Below are 26,350 nucleotides of genomic sequence, written 5' to 3' on the forward strand. Positions count from 1 at the left end.
AGAGAGCAAACAGATCAAGGAAGCTGGTTCCATGATGGGGATAATCTGGAGCTTCTGAAGATGATTTTTCAGAGAGGCATGCTGAACATAATGGACTATTGTTGAGCTCTACACAACCCAGTGAAGAAACAACACAGTGTGTTTGGTGAAAGACAGAACAGAGTCAGTTCCCCTACCTCCCACCAGCTCTCATGCAGAATAAGGCTAACTAATTATTAATATTGTTTTTGTTTAAAAAACAAACAAACAATAAGTAAAACAAAAGAAAACTTTTACATTAAAATTTCCCTCAAGTCTTTTTTATTCATTTATTTATTTTCAATCATTTTTAAATGAACCTCAGTGACAGTACTGACAGCATTTTGCATGTCACATACCTTATTTGGCTGCTTGGCACTAGATGTCACTGCGTTGGCCTCTCCCAGAGCAGAGAAAGACCTGGGCCTTTCCACCAGGGTTGAGTAAGCTCTAGGCCTTTCCCCAAGAGCTGAGAAGGATCTTGGTCTGAGGTCTGTGACAGATACTGGGACAGCAGGAGAGGTGGGCTCCTTACCAAGAGCTCCATAACCGTTACTTTGGGAACCCAGCAAGCGAAGCGTATTGGGTGCTGAGGTATAAGACACAGACAGATCCTTGGCCAGAGGTTTTTCTGGAATACTGAAAAGGTGCACACTGAGGAAGAAGCCCCAGGTGATCGCCGAGAAGAAGTAGATGACTTGGTACTCAGAGCCCAGCAGCCGACCCAACACAGAGTGGCCCCAGTCCATAGCTCCAACCAGGTAACCACAAGCTCCGCCCAGTCCTGGAATACACAAAGTAATAAGAAAGCTCTGTAGGTCTCAGAAATTTGGCATCAGCAACATCCTAGTGACAGTGATGCAGAATTTATAACTTGTGGAATGCAAATTGTTTTCTGTGTGAACATCGGCATGAGAAGCTCTCCTCAAAATGATTCAAATATAAACTATTATTTCAACCTAATTTCAACTATTTCAATCTAATATAAGCAATCAAAACTTAACTGTTCCATAGCATTTTACACTTAGTGTTAGTCTGCAGAAATAAATAGAAACTTCACAGTTTGCTGGTCCACGCTGGTGACTTTCTATTTTATCCTCTATCATTGATCTTTTGTCCACATAATAAGACGTAGTTTGTTTTGCAGAAACTACGTAACAAGATAGTATTTATGTTTGTATTTATTATGGGGATAGTCTTCTCAAACATCATGAAAAAATTAAAAATGCACAAAAAAAATTGAGCTTGGTTCTAAGGAAGACCCTCCCCTTTAGCTGTAGTCCCTGCATGAGTGCTTCCTTTGTCTGAATATTCAGCACATAACTTTTTTTCCTGAATACCGGCCAATGATGCACATATTCCTGCAGCCTATTGGTACTAAACTTAACTGTCTCCAAGTTGACTCAATCAGAAACTTTAACCCCTTTTTTGTTGTGTCCCTGGATGTAGCTACTTGTTAGAACTGAGTTGGGGTGCAAAGACTTGCTGCTACATCAAGACCTTCATCAACTCCCATGAATCGTGATCACAATGAGGATGATGATGATGGTTGAAGGAGTGGCATGGCTCAGTGCTTTTACATCACTCATTAATGTGATAGTAAAACAGCTATTGTATTTGTATTACCACATTAGTTTGTCTTGTTACATGTACTCTTTTAGTTTATTCTGTCAGTCGTCCAGCAGGAAAACAGCTGGTTTACTGGTTGTGTTCACTGATTAAAACAAAAGATCTTAAACGGTTTTCTTTTACATTTTTTGAAGCTACATGGAAGAAGATGGCTTTTAACCATCATACATCAACATTAACAGGGAAGCATCTGCTTTCTAATTTTCTCTATTGGCCTATTTGTTATTGGTTGATAGTAGATTTCTTATGGGTTTATAGTCTGCTACTTTGTGTGAGGCAACTTCTGTTTAATTGTTTTTAGACAATATACAGTAATAAAACAATGTTTGTTGGAATCCAATAGTTTTGCACCAAACTGAATCATTATGTTAAAAATCTCATTAAATCCTTTGTTGAACCTGGTTACAATAACATCTCCAGAAGAGAAAAGCAGACACATTGTCTGGGTTTTCATCTGATCCATGTCATGCCATGATCATGTCAATTCTTTGTACCCATTCAGACCTGGTTCTCACTTGACTTTTCTGGTTCAATAAATGTAGATAAAAGATAAATGACTAAAGATTCAACTGACATGCGGTTCAGAAATAGGTGTCGTATCTATAACGTATAAAAATATACCCAAAAAAAAAAAAAAAAAACCCTCTTGAAACTGTTGACCTTTTCATTTTATTTCACAGTGGAACCTGTCTTATTTAAACTTGCACAATCTTATCCAGTAAAGTGTTTGTGTCATCATCTGAAAATATGAAGAGCTCTCAAAAGAATAAAGAGAATGTTTTCAATGCCTCTGAGCTTTACTGGGAATTTAAAACATCCTTAAAATACTCTAAAATAAAAGTGACTGCATGCAAAATAAAGTGAAGCGCGTTATTCTATTTGCATCATGAGGACACTTTAGATTCTGGTGTGAAAGTGATGTGTCAACATGAAGGAAAACGGTGCACAAATTTAAATCATGAAAAAAGAAATTCTGTGGTTTGTGGTTTTGTCTCCTCAGGGATTGGCAGACCTTCTGTCACTCTTCCAGCAATGAATTTTACATTACAGATATATCAGGGCTCCTCTAGACAATATGAGGTGGACAATTAAAAGTTCACTTGAAGGATTTCAGCACAATCATGACCAGCAGCACAGCAGCAGAACTACAGACATGTGTTAAAAAGCATGAACTTGTCCTAAACCCTGACTCAAACCAAAGAGATATTTTGTGAGGTATTTTAAACAGGTACAGGTACAAACTCTGCCTGAGAGAAGTATTTAAACTAACATGTAAACAAAACTTTATTAGTTGCAGGCTTCTTTAGGAAATTAGCGATATGCAATTGGTAACACTTTACAATAATGGTACAAGTCATTTACTTAAAGGGGTGCTATTATGGTATTTGGAGTTTTCTGAGCTTTCTACAGTGTTGAATCCTCATCAGACATGTGAACGGCACTGTTTTTTTTATCACCTAAACGCATGTTTGAGTTTGAGTTTGAGTTCCAGCACACTCACCGTTCGGTTTCCATGGCGACGAAAAACGCATCGTTTTAGAGAGTTTTTTCTGCTTGGAAGTCCTTGTGACGTCCCGGGGGATAAGGTTCGGTGTCCACTTTGTTTTCAGGGTCTGATTCAGGTTCCAACATGTAGGGCTGTATGCTATGTGTTGACATTGTTTTGTTTTGTTTTTTCATTGAGTTCATATTAGTCTAATCCTTCTGTTTATGAGATGTTACAATGATGGCGAAAGCAGTTGCGGTGCGCGCTCCCGACGTAGCGCGGTGGCGGGGCTTAATGCAGAAGCGTCTCAATCCACTCATTTTGCCCGCAGGCTGATCTGACAGCCTACGGAGAGTGTCGGTCTGAAGTAATTAAAGCGATTTGGGGCAATAACTAGATCGATCCCAGCCCTTCTGGTCTCAGAAAAAAAATAAATTAGCCTGAAATGCACAAAATAGTTCCACTTTAAGTAATTGTAACTCATAATGAACTAATGCATTTATTAATGAAGACTTGATCATGAGTTCATGTTTCATGTTGCTCATCATGAACTGATGATGGTCTCAATGTTGATTCATGTGATTACCTGACCTCTAATTGATAATCAATTAAATAACATAAATTCACTGTTATTTTATCAGCATGTTGATGAATTTTACAGTTAAGATACAAATACATAATTTAATGCCTTGATACTGATTTTATTTATTTATTTTTCATGTTTGTTTAATACAAGACACACTTAAAGAAGTTCACTTTGGTAAACATGGATAGGTAAACGCACATTAATGCTGTCCATTTAACAGACACAACAAAACAACCAACCTTTATTAATAGTCGCTCAAAGCACGTTTACATATCCATTTTCACCCAACTTAACTTGTTTGAGTGTGTCTTGCATAAAATAAAAATGAAAAAAAAAAAAAAAAAAAAAAAAAAACCATTAGCAGGGAATTATATAATATGCTTCTATCTAAACTGGCAAATATGTCGCCATATTGATTAATTAACAATGAGTTTAGGTTATTTTATTAATGATCAATAAGAGGTCAAGTAATCACATGAATCTACATTAAGATCATCATTACTTTATGAGGAGCAACATGAATTCATGATAAAGTTTTTATTAATAAATGTATTAGTTCACACATAACTTAATATTTTGTACCATTATTGTAAAATGTTATCAATTAATTGACTGTGGGTTTATTTAAGGACAGTTTGCAGTTATATTAAACTTCAGACTTGACTATGAGTCACATAGTCAGTACCAAGGCATTGTCTGTGGCCCTTCAGAGAGCTGGATTCAGCTGTTCTGTCACAAACAATATTTACCACAGATTGCAATGGCACCACATGTAAACATTCTTTAAACCCACACTCAGCGGCTCTTGTGTGTGTTGGAGTTTCATGTCACACTTTTCTCTTCCAGGCTTTCATAACACCACCTCCACTGTTTACTGCAAAGCGAAGTAACAGCAATGCCAGAGATTGTTTCTTATCTATATGCACATGAGCTATTTATAAGAATTTCAAGTTGATCAAACAAAGTAACACAGTTGGCTTTTCGGTGTGAGATTAGAACAGATAAGACAGAAGACATCGGGCAGACTGTTGCCATGGTGTGCAGGAGAAATAAAAGCAGCCGATATGCTTTTGTTTTAATGTGATGTTGATTCTCTTGAAGAAACCATAAATGTGAAGCTGAAAGGACACTTTTTGTCGCTGATGTTGCATTATGACACACACAGACTTAGTGTCAGTAGATTTCAACCTGCAAACCCTCTAAAGTAGATTACATAACATAACTGCACAAATGGGTTGTCAGACTGACTGACTGATTTATTAACGCACCAGACGGGAGTCCTCTGTGCAGTTTGCTGCAGTCAGTCACATTAAATGGGACCATTTTTCTACATTTCAGTAAGTGTCAGCTTTAGTAATAACCGCTTGAAGAGACACGCTACACTTGCAGCAGCATGACTGAAGGATTGTTCTCCACTCTAGTTTGAGATCATTTGCCCTTTACTTTCAACATCATCAATATAAGTTTGAACCTTCCCACCCTCTGCCATCGCTTTTGATTTTTTGGAGTTTTTATTTTACTGTAACAGATTGTGATACATAACTTTAATACATAGATACAGAAGCAGTGAAAGGGGACATGTTCAGTATTAGTCAGATAAAATTCAACACAACAAATTTAACACTTTTTATTTTTAATTGTTCTGTAAATTGGCCTTAATACCTTAAATATGTTGAGCTTGAAGTCATATGAAATGACCTGATAATAATGATGAAAATAACCTGAAAATTCTTACCAGCTTTCACTGGTAATATGCGATTTTAAACAAATGATAATGTTGATGATTATCAGTCAACATCGATTAGAGCAAGTTCTATCACTTGCTATTCCCATTAGACTATAAAAGCCCACCCAAGATGCACAACATGATATCATGCTCTCCTTATCTTGTTTTCAGACTAACAATACATAAAAGAAAAAGCATGGCCTTAAAAAAGCAAGAAAATTGTTATGTGCATGTGTATGTTTTTATATATATATATATATATATATATATATATATATATATATATATATATATATATATATATATATATGAGAGAGAGAGAGATAGAGACAGACAGACAGACAGACAGACAGATAGACAGACAGACAGACAGACAGACAGACAGACAGACAGACAGACAGACAGACAGACAGACAGACAGACAGACAGACAGACAGACAGACAGACAGATAGATAGATAGATAGATAGATAGATAGATAGATAGATAGATAGATAGATAGATAGATAGATAGATAGATAGATAGATAGATAGATAGATAGATAGATAGATAGATAGATAGATAGATAGATAGATATGTAACTTGTGGTAAAACGATTCATTTTTACTACAGCAGAACAAAGTCGTGTAAAATTTTATTTTTAATTTGCATGGAGGAATTTCTCACTTTCTTTTATTACAGTAAAAGGTGTCATGTGCACATGTCATGGCCACGTGAATATTTATTCTTAATATGTCAGAAACAACTGTCATTAAAGCAATATCTCTTTTTAATATACAGGCTTGCAGGAGTTTTTGTTCACTGCCTGCCTAATCTTGTTCAGACGTGACAGTTGTAAAAATAGATCAGTATCAATAAGTATTAAAAGAAAAGGTGAAGAAGTGCAGATATATTCAAAGCCATATTACATACATTTACATGTTTCATTGTTTCCTTAGAATAAAAGGAAACTACATTTCAGAGATAACCACACTGGCAACAGGCCTTCTGCCATATTACGACTATTTTAACATGGTTCAGTCCAATCATTTGTAACAGTGCATTCCTCTTGTTTTCTCAAACTCTGTTGTCACTGCTATTGTTGTTTTGCCTCAAGGCCACTTTAATTCTGTGAATAAATGAATAAATGCAAATCTTTCAAACCATTTTTTTCTAAATGCATGCCATATAGCTTTGTTTTCCTTTTAAGCCAAAAACAATAATTACAAGGCCAGCAGAAACATGTGACAGGTTAAAAGATTGCAGATTTTGCAGCAATTCATCCTGAATGTCTGACAAAAACTTCATGGCAATCCATCCAAGCTTGGTGTGCGTGGGTTGGGCTGGTTCCACCTGTTGTTGAAGAAAATCGCTTATCTGCAGTGATTTATGTGCTGAATGTAATTAAGGGGAAAATCTAAAAGGTTGCTCCCACCTTCATTGATAAAAGCAAGAACCAACATAACGTAAAAGCAAGTGTGTGATTAGAGAGGCTTACCAAAATGAAAAAGGAAAAAAAAAATGACAAAGAAACAGAATTCTTGCCCTTTTCTCCTCCAGCCTTGCATACCGACAGTGGCAGGGGTGTCTTGAGAGTCATGTGCTTGGCCGCTGTTTCTCTCAGCCTAGACCCATGACTGCAGCACATGACGAGCTCAGGGCTGGATTACTGCCTGACTTGCATGCTCTCACCACCCGGTGCCTGCTGGCAGCTCAACCTACCACTCATGCTCACACAAAGACATCTTCCTATTCCCAAACCGTGCATTAAAGACTGATTGCTTAATCTTGTTTATTTATAGATATTTCTTTCAAGCCTAATTTGAGATATAGTTTTAATATTACAGTTTTTCATATATGCAGCATACAGACAAAAATATACAAAACCGTGGTGTTAATGCTATTTTAAGGTGCTTAATCACAGTTTTAAAAGGAGACTTAATGACACCATGAGAACACGAGAGTGTGTTATTGGGACTTAAAAGACATTAGTGTTTATTTTGAGGGCTTATTCCAGTTAAGGGTCACAGGGAAGATGGAGACTAGCAAGTAACAGGCGAGAGGCAGGGTACACCGTGGACCAGCACGGAGAGGTAAAAACAACCACTCATTGTCACAATCGCACTCACTCCCTCCTAAACCCAAAGAACATATTTCAGTACATCATGTCCAAATCGTGCTCACACAGCTGTGGTCCGCTGATGTTTGAACCGGTAAACCTGATGACAGGAACACCATTTAACAACTGTGAATGAAAGGTTGAACATTTAACTGAAGATAAAACAATGAACTCCCACTTGCCACATAATGACATGACATATGGGAAGATAAATGCCACTGAGGTTCATCTATGCCCCCTTTTCTGTCAGAAACTGTTCGATTTCTTACAGCTTCCTTTTACAATTTTCTTCCTGAAGGATGGAGAATTTTAGGAATGAAGTTCTTTAAGTCTTAAAAAAAAACTCTCTACAACAAAGAAAGGAATTATGCCCAAGGGGAAAAAACACAGCTGTAACCTTCCTTGTTTCAGCATCACTAGGCAACATTTAATGTCGTCTCAGAAAACATCAGGACATGAACAGCAGTGAGAAATCAACTGATGCTGTAGCTGCTTGTAGCAGGAACCCTGCTGTACGTTCCTCATGTACAATCTCTGCGTCTGACAGCACAAACTGAGAAACATTTATGTAGCAAGCCAAGTCCACGACCTAAAGGTAAAGTTAAGACTGATTAAAAGACGTGGAGGTGTATCAGTATGTCTGAGAAACACACAGTGTAAAGAATTAAAAAGAAAAAAAAAAAGCACACACACACCCCTCTCCCCGCAGTCTAATTTTGTGAAGCTGCAAAAGTGGCTTGTTTCCCAGAAAGTCATCAAATCCAACAAGACAAGAAAGGAAGAAATGACTAACAAATATGTCATTTTCTCTGACATAAAAGCCTATTGATGTGCATCATAAAGGAAGCATTGGGTTACTTTCAATCATTCAAAGCTCATAAAACTATGAGCTTTCATGAATACAGCTGGATTAGATTTTCATTTTTCCCCATTTTTTCTCATATTTTAGCACATCCTGGGAAACATTTGGTGAGAATTGTCAGATAGCTTGTGTAAATCCATGCTCTTGTCACTTATTACATATTATGTACATCGGTCCAAGGAACCATGCAGCAATTTGCCATGGATAAGAAATTGAGATCTTGTCTTGCCTTCTGGCTGATCTACACTTTTTTTCCTTTTGTTCACTTTTTGTTTTTTTTTTGTTGTTCTACACTTAGCCGAAGTAAAGGTTAAAAATAATGTTCATGGTGAGGGTTAGTAAATATTAGGCTGCACTCATCATTATTTTTTCAAGAGGAAATGAATTCTTAAGTCCTACTTATGCCCTTTTTATTAAGCAAAGATCATGGCATTCCCAAATGCTTTTGTGCCTCACAGAGGGGAGAAATGCAAATCTTTCTTTGCAGATTTATCGTCAGAGCAGTGGCTCCCACTCTAGACACTTATCAGACACTAATCATTTAAAGTCAGAACTATGGTGCTATACACACAGGCCCAACCCTGTTCACACATATCACATCTGCAGGTTCTCTCCACTTTGGCTTTTTTGGCCTTTGAAACATTTATACAGGAGGTTGGAGTCAGGTTGGTCATATTACAGCTGTCCATCAGCTGCACTTTCATCCAAGGTGGGGATGCATTAAATCAGCTGGCCACATGCATCATATAAAGTTTCCATATAAGAACAAGCAACAATCAAGAGGGAATTTAATTCTATGTCTGAGTTGAAGAACACCATCTGTGCAAAAGATTGAGCATGTACAGTAAAGCCCCCTTGTTAGAGCCATTCCCATAGCTCACCTTCAAGCAATATCAGGACAGAAATGTCCAACTCACTTGACAGTGACACATAGCTCTTTGGTAAATATCTTTTTATGACTGGACCTCTTTTTAATAACATTATTTTCCTTTTCTGGTCTTTCTCTCATAGTTTAGCAGTTTCTGCACATAACGCTTTAGTCTCATGCCCTTGTATGCCTATTTCCAGGTGATAACCAGCAAATAAGGACTAGCTGGAGTGCCTTTTTAATTCACAAGAAGGGGGTTTACATTGATCTAAGAGTAACAATGCAAACTATTTCATGGTACAAATGTGACTTTGAAATAAAATGAGAATATTCTTGAGAACGTTTTACAAAAAACTTTGTAAAAAATTTAAGAAAAGTCTTAAGAAGGTTTTATTGAATGTGGCCCAGTGTTATGCTTTTGGAAGTATGCTGGCTTACATGAATTCAAATTTATTAATACAACAACAACCACTAGTTTATCTTTGTTTTGGTCTGACAAATTAAGAAAAATGTCTCTTGCAGCTAAATTTACCTCTTAGTTCACAAACTTTGTTTTTATTTTGTTTTCCTGCTGTTCAACTAAAATAACAGAAAAGAAAAAGAAAAGGCTGTACAGTGAGTTTATCAGAGCTTTTTCCTCCATCTGTATAATTTAGAAATGTGAAATCATAACCAAGGATTTTTTTCCCTCCATTTGTCTTTTTTTAAACTGAATGACGGTCTTCCACCTCTGCCTTATGAGCTCATGGATGAACACAGATCAATTCTTATCAGTCCACCTGCATCCAAAGAGATAAGCGATGCTCCTTTGAAGTCAGACATGTTTTGAGCAAAGAGTGAATGAAGCCAAAAGAATCTAACTTAAGCAACTATCCCTAAAGAAAGGCTGTAACCCAGTGTATAAAGCTGACTTATATCCCTCCTCAGGCAGTTTCACCATCATTCCCACCTACATTCATGTGACCTCAATAGTTCATGTGATGACTAGAGTTAAAAGGGTCTCATGTGACAACAACCCCTCCAGAGCCACAGGATGGTTGGATGATCTCAACAACCCTCAAGGTACAAGTCACCACACAAGAAGTACATTTCATTTGGCGCCTCATCAGTCAGCTAAAGAAACCTTCTGGATGAGTTTTATAATATTTTCAACAGCAGAAAAAAAGGGAAAAAGAATTACATCTCACAATATTTCAGAACTAACGCTTCACTTTCTTTTTTTAGTGAATGAGCCAAGACCTGTGGATGTTCTGAGGTTTTATACTTGAATAACCATTGCCATACATTTAATGGACATAGAGGGTATTAATACTCCTCAAACCTAAAAAGAAAATAAGTGTGGCTGATTTCCCGAACTAAGTATTTACATCATTATTCCTGAGATGCACACACACTTCATCAATGATTAGTTTCTGAAAACATTTCCATGTTCTTCAGTTGGTGTTGTTTCACCCACACTATTGAGATGTGCTGAAACGTCTGAACCACCATCAGTTTTATGTTAGACGCTCAGCTCAAAGAGGCTCAGAAAATAGTGACAACCAGTATTCACAGCAAAAAAAGATGATGGTGATTAATTCAAACCAGATAACTAGCATGCATGTTGGAAACAGCATACATAATGTAGTAAACACAGATGCAGTGAGTAATGCGTGTGTGTTTATGTTACATACCTGTGAATAAAGCATGGTAATGCAGACCTCTCTCCTTGTCTTGGTGTGAGCAGACATCAAACAGGTATGCCTTGATTGGACCATCAATGAAATCTGCAGCAAAGTCAAACAGCACGACGCCAAACATCACCACAACGATGGCCCATGTGCTCTTCAGAGACTTGTCACTGACTATCGCTGCAAGACACAACGAAACGTTTCATCACTTGGGAAGCACTGGCAAAAATTAACAATTACAAAATGATCTGTTAAGTATGTCATGAAAAATTAAATTAGAAAACAATTGTGATTTAAAGCCAGATTTCCCGTGAAAAAGTAAAATATTTGTAGACGTTTATAATGACAGTTAATAGCAAGGAAGGGTTATAAGCAAGAAACAGTATGAACTTGCATTTATTGGCTCTGATTGTTTGACTAAACTAAAACATCAACTACTCCGACACTTTCTCATGTGATTATCTAAAACATTTAGGTTCTCAAATGTACACCCCTCCCCTGCCCAGGATATCTCTGAGAAATCATGCAGCAGTAATGCATTTAAGAAAATATCTATGGTGGAAAATCTGTTATTTCACAGACATGCACCCAAACAGCGTTGGTGCCTTGCAGAAATATAAATGCCATCGGTACAGTCAGAGCACTGAGAACATATTGCAATTTCATGCCACTTACACAGAGTGATATGCTTTGTGAATGCATGTAATGAATTCAGTCTGCAGACAAGTCCACACATCACAACAAATGTCTGGATGCACTGTTCACAAAAGGCTGCTTATTCACCCTCTGAAGACATCATTTATACCACACACATAGAAGAGCCTATACTCAGTAAGACAGGCCTTTCATACCTGCACTACGTTTCCCAAAGAAAAGTCTGGTAACTTAATCCACATCAGCCATCAAGCCTCCACCTGTATCTGTACTTTACTGTTTCTGCTGCTGGAACGATCCACATTTTTACCACTGTGGTTTCATAAGACTTCATACAGATTCCTGATTTTTAGAACAGTAAAATGACAAAATGTAACACTTAACATAATACTTGTTTTTAAATGCTAAACCTGTGATAAGTTATATCTAACAGTTATGACACATTGTTAATCTGAATACAAAGAATTATAGATTTACATAGAAACACAATGGAAGCCACACACAAACCGGGGCCAGGTACTTGATGATGACGACTGAATCTGGGTTACATGAATATAGATAGGTGCTCTGTGCTGAAGAAGCTGGATGGATTTAAAAATGTTTGCCTTTACTGACCTCTAATGTGTTTTTTGCAAACTAGGCAAACAATTTTATGAGGATTCTTTTTGTTTACATTGGAGATATATCTTTGTTTTTAGGGCATTAGCTGAATTGAGGCTGCAACAAGACTTGTCTTAAGATTGTGCCACATAGGCACTGGACTACTTTACTTGGGCTTTGATGTTAAAAATGAATATATTTTAATTTAGGAATTGATATACGCTGTTTGAAGTAAATTAGCTGACCTCGAAGTTCCCCAGATTTATTTCAAGGAACTTTAACAGTCAGATTTATTTGATTCCCTTTGCATCTTGCTGCTCCAGTCCCCTGCCTATCCCACATTTTCCATCTCTCTGTAGTTGTCCCTTGTACATGGAGGCAAAAATCAAAAGATTAATCTAAAAAAGAGAGATATTGGCCTTATGCACATAAAAAAAAAAATCAGTTAAAGCCCATACAAAAAAGCTCATCAGGAATAAAAGCAATGCAAGATTTTAAGGACGTGTGACAATTACATTGCAGAAGTTGTTTGAACATAAAGCTGAAACATGACTTTTGTTCTTCACAAAAGAGATAAATGAAGACAGAAAAGCATAAGCTGAAATAGATAGTTAGGAACTGGTTTTTCTATTTTGAAAAGGAAGACAGAGCACGAGTCTACTAGGAACCCTGGAAATGGCTCAGGTGGTAGAGCAGGTCATCCAGTGACAGGAAGGTTGGCGGTTAGAATCCTAATCATTTGTCTGTCTTTCAGCAGGACACCTCACCCTTTTTGTCTCCAGTGTTGGCATTGCTTATGTATGAATGGTTCAGAAGTAGTTGGCACACACTGGCTGCCACATTTCTCAGTGTGCCCAGGGCAGCTGTGGCTACACATGTAGCTCAACATCACAAAGTATAAAGTGGGAGTGAATGAATATGTATAACACAAAACGTAAATTTCCTCCATTATTAGAAACTACTGAAGCACTGAGACCATTTATTCGAACAAAAAAAAAAAAAAATCAGGTTTACAAAAAGCCAGAAGTGACCTTACCCTGATAACTGTTAAACATAAAGCCAAACAAAGACGTCTGTACTGGTTAAGGTAAAACTGTTTCACACAAGTCTAAGCGTGGTTACAACAATGCAAATACTATGTCACACAGTTACTCCGGCATTTACTACAACTCCGAGCAACAAAGAAAAGTAATCAGCTTACCCTGTAAACATAAGAACAAAGAAACACATATAGCCTACATGAAAAGTAAGAGAAAATTTAGAAACCTTTTATTTGATGATGCTCAATTTTAAGAGTTACAACATTTAAACATCTGACATTTTTGCACTTTACAGGATTCAAACCAGACTCCCACGCAGAATATGAATAAGAATTGTGTCCCGTTTCTCTCCCATCTATGTAAGATTTAATTATGAAATAGTCTTGTCAACCTACATTCTCTTCATGAATATGTATATTGTCACATAAGTGTTGTGAAAATGTATGGCAGGCCATTAAAAATGTACTTTTTGGGCATCTACTCAGCCGTGATTACCCTCAGGTTTTGGAGGTAATGAGACTGTTAGCTGCTGTCAGGTTTCCAGCAAATGAGTTCATGAGGACGGTCTTTGGAAAACCTGCTGCTCTCTCAACTCAAGCCACCAGTTTTAGAGAAGCTCTCGTGATGCTGCCTGAAGCCTGGTAAATTCTCAGAAAACCCTCGTAGAGCTTAAATGTTCTCAGAGATCTTCAAATTCAAAAGATTTTCTCTGCCATGTCTCATTGTCCACATGGCCCCGTGGGCATCTGCTCAGGACCACCCTTATCGTCATGTGTTTAATATCAGTCACAAAATTAAAGTAAGAGTTTCTTGGGATTTCTTTTAGGTCATTTAACAAGTTGAATCTTTTCATGTCTTTATAAATGTGTGTCATTTTCCCTAAATCTGCAGATAAGTCCCACAGATACGCAGAAATGATAAGTCACAATCACCATGCCACTGGGAAAATAATCCAGTTAGATCTGAAGGCTGTATGAAAAACTAATAGCTGTACTAAATAAAAGGAGAGCAAGTATTATTTTATTCAGGGTTGGGATGTTTGCCTTGCATTTGCTGAGTTTTATTTCATATGCTGCCGGATATTATTTTCTCCTGTTCGTCTATAAGTCTGGAAAGAAGCTTCTGTCAGTGCCACAAATACTCATCTTTTTATGTAACAAAATGACACAAATCATTATATCATCCCACTTTCCAAACCCAGCACTCACCTGAGACGACTGCATCTCCATTGAGGAACATACTGATTCCTACCAACATAAGGATGCCAAGGACCAGGATGTATGGCCTCCGCCTGCCCCACGGTGAGCGGCAATAGTCGCTGGCTGAGCCGATGATGGGCTGAAGCAGGAAACCCAGGATGGGGCTGATCAGCCACACCAGGCTGTACAGACTGCGGGGCAGGCCCACGCTCAGCAGCACCGGCGTGACAAACGCTGCCTCCACGGCGTAGCAGAATTCCCTTCCGAACATTACCAAACTGTGGAGAATAAGACGGCCCCAAGAGCGCCTGGGAGGCTCCACGTCTCCGAACACAGCATCCTCCCCGCTGTCCATGTAGTCCTCCTTGGAACCAGTGTAGTCTGTTGTGCACTGGTGCAAAGATGTGCTGATATGTTTCCCAGGTTCAGAAAGCAAGCAGGGTTGGGGCCTACTAGACTGGTCCTCTGACAAAAGGGTCATAGTTTAGAGAAGGGGCTAAAAGGAAAAAGGGAGAATAAGAAGGGGAGTTAAATTTAGCCAGAAACAATCAAAGAGGGAGAGTATGGTCTCTCGCAGTCAGCCAGGTGATGGATAAATGGCCAAATGCCAAATCCCTGAAGTAATGCTCGGCTAATCCTCTTCCTTATTGCATAGCTGAGCAATAAGTCCAAGAGTTATGCTACATTACTTCACAAGTAGAAGTCTCCTAAGTGGACTAAACATGGTACACTGAATGAAGAGGGAGGAGAGAAAGAAGTGGGTCTTCCCCCTTTTTCGTATCCAAAGAAGCAAATTCCCTGAAGCCGATCATGTGAGTCTGTATGTAATAGTGTGAATAAAACACTGATTCAACAAGCATGTGCCATGGAAAACTAAAAAGCAAAGAAACTAACAATTTGTTGTGGTTACGCTACCATTTCTTGAGGTTTTATACATTTAAATGTGCATAAACCCAACATGATTTATCATACAGCTTCAGAACATTGGAAAAATGGACATAGCTTTATGTTTGACTCTGAGTATGCTGAACAGATGCAAACAGGCAAATAAGGCACAGAAAGTGTAGTCTGTGTGCACACATCAACATCTAATAGTGTAACAAGTCAGGTGAAACCAATAAGGCCAGGAAGATGAAACAAAACACTGGCACACAACTACTGAAATAAGACACCAACCAAGGGAACAGATTCGGTGAACACAAAACAGAAAGTAAAAACAGAAGGGGGGGATATTTAAAAACAGAACAGGAGCTTTATCGCACCAATGAATACAATAAAACCATGACTAATTTGAACACAGAACAGAAAGAGAAAACCCGGTCATTTTCAGCTGGTAAAAAGCTGATTAGGTGAGTGAAACTTCCGTTGCCAGGACGATGGGGAGATGGGGAGCAGAAACATTTCTGTGAATAATAAGAAACATTAAGTAAAAGGAATCATAAGCTAAGCCTGTACAGCTTAGAGGCAGGAAATATGATGTTATTTGTGAGTCAGTTCTACATTTTGTAGAAAGGTTTTTTTTTTTTTTTTTTTTTAATCAATATTTGCTTTTTACTTTTATTCACAGCAAGTTGTTATGCTTTTGCATAAAAAGTGCTATATAATAAACTGTCATTGTTTGATTGAATAATGGTGGAGCCACATAATATCCTGGGTATGTTGAACCCGGGTAACACATATACCTGCGTATACATACATATACACACACACACACACACACACACACACACACACACACACATACATATATATATATATATATATATATATATATATATACATATATATATATATATATAAACAGAGCATCTCCAAAGTTCTACCCAGAATTAAATATCACAAAATAAAAATAAAATAATGACTTCATTATATTAATAAGAACAAGTAAAACAATTTAAAATGTCATTCCAACTGGCACAAATATACAGTAATATGGCCTTTAATAGTTTTGTTGTATTTTTGTGAAGGACATTGAGGAGTTTTCTGGTCCTTCACACAGTGGCTGCATAACATAACTTAATGTATTTGCCACATGCTGTCTGGCTGCGGCATAACAGCAGCAACAACCCCACATAAAGTTAGCTCCAGATAGCTGTAACCAGCTATTTTACAAACTTATTTTGCGTTTCATAATTTTTTAAAGCTTAATAGATATGTTAATGACTCCTAAGTAGAGATAATGCATTTCTACACAATATACCTCAAATCAGATGTTACAAGAGCATTTCTATTTTTCCTATATGCTTTTCTGTCAGGTTTCCTAAAGTTTAGAAGTCAGTTTAGCATGCCCATGTTTTCTAGCCGATAGCAGAAAGCGTCACACTTCATCCCACAATGGCGAACAAAGAAAAGCTGCATCAACCTAATAACAAACCAAATGTTTCCACAACGCTATAACATGCAATTATGTAGTTTAGACCCAGAACTGGGTGAGTGGTCAGTTACCCACAACACTGATGCCAAAATTGTCTCCACGCATGATTAGATAAAGTTTGTGTACAGCAGCGCAGACAGCTGAGGCAAGGCTCTTTCCAAGGCAGAAAGTTTCTGTGTGCAGATACAATAAATGGGTTTTTTGTGTTTGTTTGTTATCAGAGATAGTAAGGGCTGTCTGTAAAGTTTTCTCTTTCTAATTATCTCAGATGAACTGGGCTGAAGAACTGTCTGAATGAAAAGCAAATGTTCTGGATGTATCATTCTTAACTACGTAGTGGCATTTTTACTGTTTTTCTTTTCTATTTTAAATATTGATTTAAAAATTCGTAGGTTTTGGGTCAGTATAATTGTGTTAAAGATTATATACTTATGTTAAACATTTAACACAACTCCTGATCAGCAAAGGGAACATTTTGAGCACATTAAAAGGAAATTAACATACGGTTATGGATTTTTGTCATGTCAATGAGTCATGCAGACAGAGTGGCTAAAATTCTTAAAGGGGTGCTATTATGGTATTTGGAGTTTTCTGAGCTTTCTACAGTGTTGAATCCTCATCAGACATGTGAACGGCACTGTTTTTTATCACCTAAACGCATGTTTGAGTTTGAGTTTGAGTTCCAGCACGCTCGCCGTTCGATTTCCATGGCGACAAAAAATGCGTCGTTTTAGAGAGTTTTTTCTACTTGGAAATCCTTGTGACGTCCCGGGGGATAAGGTTTGCTGATTGGTTACCTTCTACTGGTTAACAAGGGCATGTACAAATACATCAGGTGGGTGGAAAACGTCGGATAAAGTTATTTGCAACGATGGCTGGTGAGTTTACCAAAGAGAGACATCCTGCTGCATTCGTTGCTGTGGGTTGCTGTTTTCCACTTTGTTTTCAGGGTCTGATTCAGGTTCCAACATGTAGGGCTGTATGCTATGTGTTGACATTGTGTTTTGTTTTTTGTTTTTTTATTGAGGTCATATTAGCCTAATCCTTATGTTTATGAGATGTTACAATGACGGCGAAAGCAGGTGCGGTGCGCGCTCCCGATGTAGCGCGGTGGCGGGAGGCGGGGCTTAATGCGGAAGAGTCTCAATGCACTCGTTTTGCCCACAGGCTGATCTGACAGCCTACGGAGAGGGTCGGTCTGAAGTAAATAAAGCGATTTGTGACAATAACTCGATCAATCCCAGACCATCTGGTCTCTGTTACGAGCACCTGTGAAAGAACCACACCTGATCTCCATTCTGAATGAAAGTGCAAGCTCTGCCCCCCTGATCCAGGAGTGGTTACTGTGGACACGCCTTCGACGGCCCCTCTTCTTGTTGGTTCACAGAATGCCATTCCGGGAGCAAGCCAGGAAATAAAAGGACACTGCTGCACTTCGACTGGAGGGGGAAGCAACTGTCTGTTTCTGGTGGTTGTCCCCTCAACTTGCGTTTTGTGTTGGATATTTTGCGTGATGTTTACTTTTATGGGATTCCTTTGAGACCTATGTCTGTGGTGAACTTTATTGTGAACTGATTTGGGATTCAGATTTCTGTTTTGTTTGTTTTCTTGTGGTCTTACCCTGGTTGGATTTTTGGAATGCCCTGGGTTGGGTTCATCAGACCTCCCTATTCCATTCATGGGAACAGCTGCATCAACCATGTATTTAGAGTGTGCATTTGCAGTCCTTTTTTTGTCTGTTCAACAACCAACTAGCATGTTGCTACATGCTTAGCTACATTGTGTCGGCAACCCAGGGGTATAAAATAAAATGCCTTCCTTTTGCATCCATGGTGTCCGCTGTACTTTGTTGAACCAACCCTCATAACGGGTCGTAATAGTCTCAGAAATAAAAATAAATTAGCCTGAAATGCACATAATAGTTCCACTTTAAAGCCTGTTTTCCAATAACATTGCTAAATCTGTTCTCAGAGTAGATTCCCCGTGAGCCCTCTGTGATCTCATTTTTCTCTTTTTATTTGTTTTTCACTTCCATTTCAGCTCCAAAGGCAGCTGTGTCCGTTCCTTTAAGCTGTGAAAGGTCATCATCATATCAATGCTGCTCGAAAAAAATACAGCAACACAGTGGCATTGCCTTATTTGAATTGCAACTCATGTTATTTGTCTATTCATCCCTCAGACCTGACAATATGTCAGGCTGCATAACAAAAATCATCAGTTCAAGCACTCAATCACATCACAGTGACAGTTATGAAATTATTCAGACTTCTGGGTTAAAATTACCACGATCCATTTCATTGCTTTCATAAATAATTTAATTCAGAAATTAAGAATAGATAAAAAATCTGGCGTCAGTATCAAAACAATCTAATTTCTAAGTAATTGGCTCCAGGGGGAAATAATTTATCCTGACAGTAAGGATGTTGTCTACTCTGCACACACACATACACAAAGTATAGCTTATGATATATTTACTATAAATAAAAAACAACATATGTTGGCTAAAGTTAAAAGGAGATAAAATATTTTTCTGTATCAGTTTGAGGTCTGAAGCTCAAATGGACATTTACACCGAATCCCTGCAAAGACTGTGACTTCAACCTCAGACTGAGGGACAGGATCATAGACATACTGCTTCAAAATGAAGGATCTTTCTTGCGTCTTTCTTGCAATGCAGTCCTGAACGTGTGCCTGGACAAAAGCACTTTGCAGTATGGAAGTGAGGAACCGAGGAAGTGATGAGTGTCACAAGCATGTGATAGCTGTGTTGTTCAGGCGTGCGAGGTAATCACAAAGTGATGATAGTGGTACAGTGCTGGTCAGAACCGGGTTTGTCTACAGTGAGTTAAAAATGCCTGAGACTGCTAACTTGTGAGGACGTTTTGCACTAAATAGAAGAGATGTTCAGAGCTGGAAGCTGCCTGTTTACTGTCAATGATAAATTCTTTTTGTACTCAAGACAAAGTGGAGGGAGCAGGTGGAGTTTTGAAAGGCTGTAACTACTGTCAGTTCACAGTGTAATTATGGTAGTTTGCGAAGGACAGATGCAGTCGTTTGTAAAGAGGGTGAAAGGAAATGGGCAGAGGATATAATCCTGTACAGCTCTAATCTAAGTAGATAATGCTTCTTTTTTCTTGTGACAAGTTCCTATTGTTAACCTATTCTGGTGTCTTTCAAAGAAGCCCAGGTTGCTCTGATGGATGACAGCAGATTGGTCAGACCTCTTTTAAACCAAAGGGTATAAATAAATTTCAGGATATCAGTTTATCGCACATCGATCATACTGACCACTGAAAACGCTATACACTACATGGCGCAGTCACCCATTCACACACACTCATACACATCGGGGGGCAACTTGGGGTTCAGTGTCTTGCCCAAGGACAGTTCAGCGGTAGTCTGGTATCAATCATGAAGTGTTAAATATCTCTAATAGCGCTCTAGCAAGTCAGGATTTCTGTTTTAAAATTCAAATGGCTCTCACTTCCCCCACAGAGCTGTTTGTCCATTCAGAGACAGTGTAATTTTAAGAAAAATGGCACAAATATGGCAGCTGGCATGCATGTGGACTCATCTTAGGAAAATGAAAACATGAGAGTTATTTTAGAAAAATGATTGGATATAGGTTAAATGTTTTTGTTAAGGGGAATTACAGAATCCACCATCAAGAAAACTTTCTGAACTACTTTTTTTCCCTTTGCAGGGCCAGACAAAATGACCTGATTCTGTGAGAATATTAAGAAACATACATATACTTTTGTGCAGAAAGTCAGAGCAGAGTGATTTCCTGATCCTCTGTCCCTGTGTCTGAGCACATCTGAAGCCCAGCAGAGGATTGTATAGCATGTTAGCCAGTTATTCTCAGGCTGGATGTTGCCTGGTATCAGATGTTAGAACAGGTCATGACTTGACAGTTCAAACTACTGCATCCTCCACCTTTTAATTAGGAAAGGGTCCATCTGTGGCCGAATAAATGTCAGGACTGAATGCTACAGAGGTTTAATGAAGACTTGTCTGAAAAGGTTGGACTCATGCTGCTGTCCTCAGAGAGCTGCAAGTTCTCCTTGATTTTTATCCCTGGGAGACAATCAGAAGGTTTATTGATTTTACACTGCAGAGCTACAATATTTAATATTTCTTACCAACAAAAACAAACTCCCAACAATCCGTTTGAAGACTAATACAACAATTAAAAAGACAAAAAGGGCATCTTTGACCCAGACAACAAGTAACTATTCTTTTTTTTTTTTAAACCAAAGCTGGTGAGCATCTGCTCCACATCCACAAGGCCAAACTAAACAACCTTGGGCTGTGCAGTAAAAGAAGCATTTGGGAGTACAATATATTTCTCCATCCTGGTTTGAACATGAAAACACCACTTACCACTGATATTTTAACTTCCACCTTATCAAATGATTTATTTAAATATATAAATAGTACATTAAAAACAACTGCCTAAGTGCTGACCATCAAAAATAATAAATAAAAACATAAGTTGGCACATCGTATATCAATCACAAAAGAACTATATAAAAAAGAAGACTAAAAAACTTTAAAACAATGAAAAGTAAATTGGCCCTGGGATGGACTGGCAACCTGTCCATGGTGTACCTGCCTCTCACTCGCTAGGTTTCCTTGTGACCCTAAACTGGACCAAGTGGAATAGAAAACAAATGAATGAATGAATTCTTGTGCATCCAGGCTACATCAGCCTATTTCCTTGCCTTTTTTTCCTTAAAGGGTTTATCTCCTTATTCTGAGTAGCAGCCTTGATAAGAGCTGCTTGGATTCTCTACATACTAAGGAAAGGCACTTCAGTGCTTTTCCATGACCTCCTTCAAAGCAGGCTCTTCCCCAGCTGGTTCTTTGTGCTGCTAGAGGTTCATTGAGTGCTCTTAGGTCCTTTAGCCAGCATCCTATCATGGCACACTGCAGTCCAACTCCTCCCATCTGAAACTCTGGCTTAGATGCACTGTGATGGTAATTGAGTCTTGTTTTGATTCTTGGTGTCTGCTCATAGACCTATTGTCCATTAAGGATCGGTTTTTAAAACCCACATCTCACGTATTCCCATTTTTGCACAATCTCAACCCAGTGTGGGTGTATCATCTTAATACCCTACCACTAAGTGTAGACCTTGGATGGTTAAGTGGAAAACATCTAATTTATTCTTTGGGATTCTGCTTTTTGAGTGCATCATCTCTGGTGGGTAGCCAGCGTTATAAGCCCTGGTGTGGTCGGGTCCAGCACCTCGGGTTTGGAAATCGTCTGTATTTTCTAGGAAGATGTTTCTTTGTTGCACCTTTCCGCTGATCTCACAGATGAAAACCTTATTTCTGCATTGCCTTGAGCTAAGCCTTTAATATATAGATATGTTTAAACATTTGTAGTTTGCATGTGGCGCATCCATTTCACAAATTAGTGCGTGATTGTACGGTCAAGTTTGCATTGCAGTGCTTATGAATTTCTCAAAAACATCTTTCCATAAATTCATGAGCTCTTTTGTAGTTGACTGTCGAAGCTCATCAAGTGATGATGCATGTGATCCATGAGGGAGGGGATCTGATCAGGAAACAGAGAGGAGGCAGAAGTTAGGGAGCGAGGGGAGTAGTGGTGGTGGGGATTCAAAGGCAAAAGGTTTTTTTTTTTTTTTTCTTTTTCCTTTTCTTTGAATGGTACTGTGCTCAGAAAAACCTCACAGATAACAGAAACATGAGACATCACCTGCTGACAAACATATGCACTCACATCACATGTAAGGCTACACTGATAAATAGCGCACATGCACATCCATGTGCTCCCACCTAGAAGGCAAACTGTGCCCGTAACTTTCTGTCATCATACTGTTACGGTAGGAATAAATAACTCAATGGTGCTATTTAAGTGATTTATATTGATTTAATATTTTTCAGTCCTCTTAAAAAAAAAAAAAAAAAGTTTCAAAATCTGTTGGAGATATCTTAATTTTCCATATATTTATGGCTTTAAAAGATTAATTAAATGATAGAACAATTGAGAACTATTCAGGACAAAATAGAGTGCTACAAGGATGAGAGTCTGCAAACAGAAACTAAACGTGGGGAGTTTTTCTTTTGCATGTTTTCTGATGTATATTGTGAAAGAATTGATACCTTTCTTGTTGCTATGAGGTACAAGATATTTTTTTGTGTGCATGCTTGAATACAGACTACTCTCAAAAAAGCATTTAATCAGTCAGAACTACAGAGCTTCAGTAGTGAGACACCATGCTTCAAACTGAATGACCCATGCAGTCGCAACCCTTTCATTAAGAAAGATAGCCAGTGTGGTGGTCTTAATCAGAAAAAGAGCTGGAGCAAGGATTTCTTGTCCTACTATGTGATAAAACCAATCATGGCATTAGTTTCTTTTAACATAACTTCACCTTACAGTCTAAGCCATGTCCATTCTCTTTTATGGCATTAAAAGTTTGAACTCGTGCTAATGTTTGGTTGTCCTGTGTTTGGCCTTGGATGGGGAAAGTCAGATGTTCAGAATCACGCCACATACATTCCTCACATACTTCCTAGCTCTTGTAGTGCAACGGAATACATAATTGTCTGTGTAACCAGCGAAATATGGCCGGTTGAAGAAAGTCAACATGTGAGAACAATGTCAGAGGGAAACGAGAAAGATGCTGCCGTCAGAGCCAATAATGACCACTGTTGCACACAGGTTGCTTAGTTACAAGAAGATAACTCACGATCATGCTTGGAATATGAAGTATGTACATGTCACCAGGGACTAGAGGTTAAATCAGTTCACATCCAGATGTGCTTCCCTTGTTTCCAGCAGATATTTGCTCTAATGGCCACAGCGTCCCTGAAAAGTAGTACATCTGCTGAGTTTTTCCACATTCCATTTCTTCTGATCCGAGCACCTGAAATTCCATTCTTTCGTCTCAAAGAAAGATACATCTTGCATTCTTGGTAAAGATAACCAAAAGGCTCTCCGTGGCTTGTCCGCAAACAGTGGCAAGCAAGACTTGTCCTTTTCTTTTTCATGTCTGAGTTTTAAATGGAGGGACATTTTTCAGCTCTTGCAGAGCTCTGTTCAATCAATATGTGCCATCATTCTCATTTATACAGTTATTCAAAGTCCACCAGATGAAGAAAAGTTTCACATTTTCTGGGCTGCATTCCTGATTTCTAATGAGGCAGCTCCCTGTCATGAAATTCTTGATGCCAGCCTCGTACAAACTTGAAACAAATTGTCTTGTCGCAACAAGCGCAGGGGAATAAACCTATAATCTTCACTGTATCCTATTATATGAAATCCACAGGCTCACTGATGAGCCATAAAGTCATTTGAATTTCACTTCAGCTATAAGTTTGTCTAATGTCATTTCAGGGTTGACCTGCAGCTTGTTTCCACAGATTTGAAATATCTTTAGTGTAACATTTGCATTTAAAAACTCAATTTTCATACACCTGATTAAAAAAAAAGAGCAAAAACAAAATGCTATTTGCAGATACTGGATGTCATTTAGTCACAAAACCCCCAGAAATGAATAATTTCTACATTATTAAATCTTCAGCTGCACTATGAAGCTGTATGGAAGACATGGAACTGCCTGATAAGATTAGCTTAATAAATTATATAAATATAAATGAATCATAATGAACAAACAAATAGAAAGTGACAACAATCTGTTATTGCCCCCATAAGTCATTTGTAAACCTTTTAAGGTTGAAGTTAGGCTTTTTCTAATGCATTATCTTTCATCCCTTTGGGAACTCAGCTTATTAAAGCTGCAAAAGTTTAGACTTAAAATGTTAAATTATATTTCAAGCTTTCAGGATTTTTGTCAGCCACTTAGTCCAATTAAGGGTTACAGGGAGCGTATCTCAGGAAACACTGGGTGATAAGCAGGGTACACCCTGGACAGGTCCATCCCAGGTTTACAGGAATTATTTTACTTTACTTTAAATTTACAACCTTTATTAAGCATTTAGTTATAATTCCATACACATCCAAAGGAATTGTTTCCAGGGACACATCACTTGCAGCTTCTTTTACTATGTCATGGATTTATATATATATCAGGGCTTCCCCAGAGACAAAAAAAAGTGAGGATTATTCAAGGAGAGCATTAATAAGCCCCAATGGGGAAATCTTGCAAAGTTGCAAAGATTATAAAAGTTGTACAAAAAAACTCATATGAAGTTTTACAATGAATCAACAGAACAGTTGGTAGTATTGTAATCAACATGCTCCTCTGGCCGAAAAAAAAAAAAGGTTTTTACCGTCATCTATTACTAACAGATTCATCAGAGAACTCCTGCTGGTGCCACACATATGTCCACTTCACTCTGACTCAGAAGTGTCTGAAACTGTACTGGAGAACAGGCATGTCCAGAACAGACACACGTAATGCTGACACGTCCACGTACTGTAATTAGGGTTAAGATTAGAGGTCTGTTATGTGGGTTGTCATGTTATGAATATCGGCTGCTTCCTTATTCTGGAATTGAGGAGCTTGACTTTGTTTAGTACAGGAACAAGGTAAAAGATTTTCCTCACCAAAGAAACCTACCACAGACAGGAATTAGGTAAAGAGATAATGGTATATTACTATTACACACTGCTGGGGTTTAAAGTCTCGAGCACTCTTGAGCTTATGCTGTTGAGACTACCAACCTTTGCTGTATGGATATCACACACCTTGGCACGCTTTTGGCAGATGAACAGTATATTCCAGGTATAATTAATCAATGATGTTCTTTCCTACACAGTGCATTCAGGAAATCTGTAGTAAGCACCGCGGGATTGCAAGTAAATACGACAATCTAAACCAGACATCCCATGTAAGCATCATGCTTTTCTTTTGATTTATGAAAAAAAAAAAAAAAAAAAGTGACTTGCTGACTTACTCATTTAAAAATTAATTGCACCTAACCAAACGTACAGCATGCTAAGAATAAAGGTACAGAAATCATAAACTGAGACAAACATTCTGCTTTAACGGTATTATATAATTAACCTATGATAAACTAACATGCAAATGGATATGATCATCATTCCTTTAGTTAAATATGTAGCATAAGCATCACAGTGTACTACTCATAGTGTTGATTAAAGGAAATGCATTACCATAACATCTCAATAAAACATTTCAACTTTTGGTTTTCTCTCACAAAATACAAGTATTTCTTGACAGTCTCCACTTTATGTGCACTCGTGAAGTCATCTCAGCTGAATCAGTAGCTGATCAAATAGATTTACCACAGGCAATATGAGTTATAGCATTACTGACAATTAAGTGTCTATTTTTAAAGGTAAAGAGGAAAAGCATAAACTGATTAAAATAAGCAGATTTAGGTGGCATAAAATAACATGGTAAAACAAGTACACCCTGAAGAAGGCAGTCAGCATCTCTATAGTATTCCATTGGGGGGAGAACATATGACAGACAGCTCGTTCAGCAACAGAGAGAGGAAAAAGATATGCAAGAGAACAAGCTTTAAAAGCACAAAGAATGTTTGAGTGTGATGGAAAAAGACCAAGCTTGAACACAACAGA

At 38.1% G+C, this 26,350-nt stretch overlaps 1 protein-coding gene across 1 annotated transcript in view; it reads right to left on the bottom strand.

Annotated features, from left to right (window-relative positions):
- slc45a2 (solute carrier family 45 member 2) overlaps nucleotides 1-14,917 on the bottom strand; it is a gene marked incomplete at both ends in the record, with an annotated part of 35,513 nt that extends 20,596 nt beyond the window's left edge. The window contains 3 exons of the mRNA XM_079256196.1: nucleotides 378-802; nucleotides 10,947-11,123; nucleotides 14,446-14,917. Of these exons, the coding sequence (XP_079112322.1) occupies nucleotides 378-802; nucleotides 10,947-11,123; nucleotides 14,446-14,917 (1,074 nt within the window). The remainder of the gene's footprint in view (nucleotides 1-377; nucleotides 803-10,946; nucleotides 11,124-14,445) is intronic.
- Nucleotides 14,918-26,350: the final 11,433 nt, after the last annotated feature.

This window comes from Telmatherina bonti (assembly GCF_933228915.1).
Source record: "Telmatherina bonti genome assembly, chromosome: 17".
Classification (NCBI taxonomy): Eukaryota; Metazoa; Chordata; class Actinopteri; order Atheriniformes; family Telmatherinidae; genus Telmatherina; species Telmatherina bonti.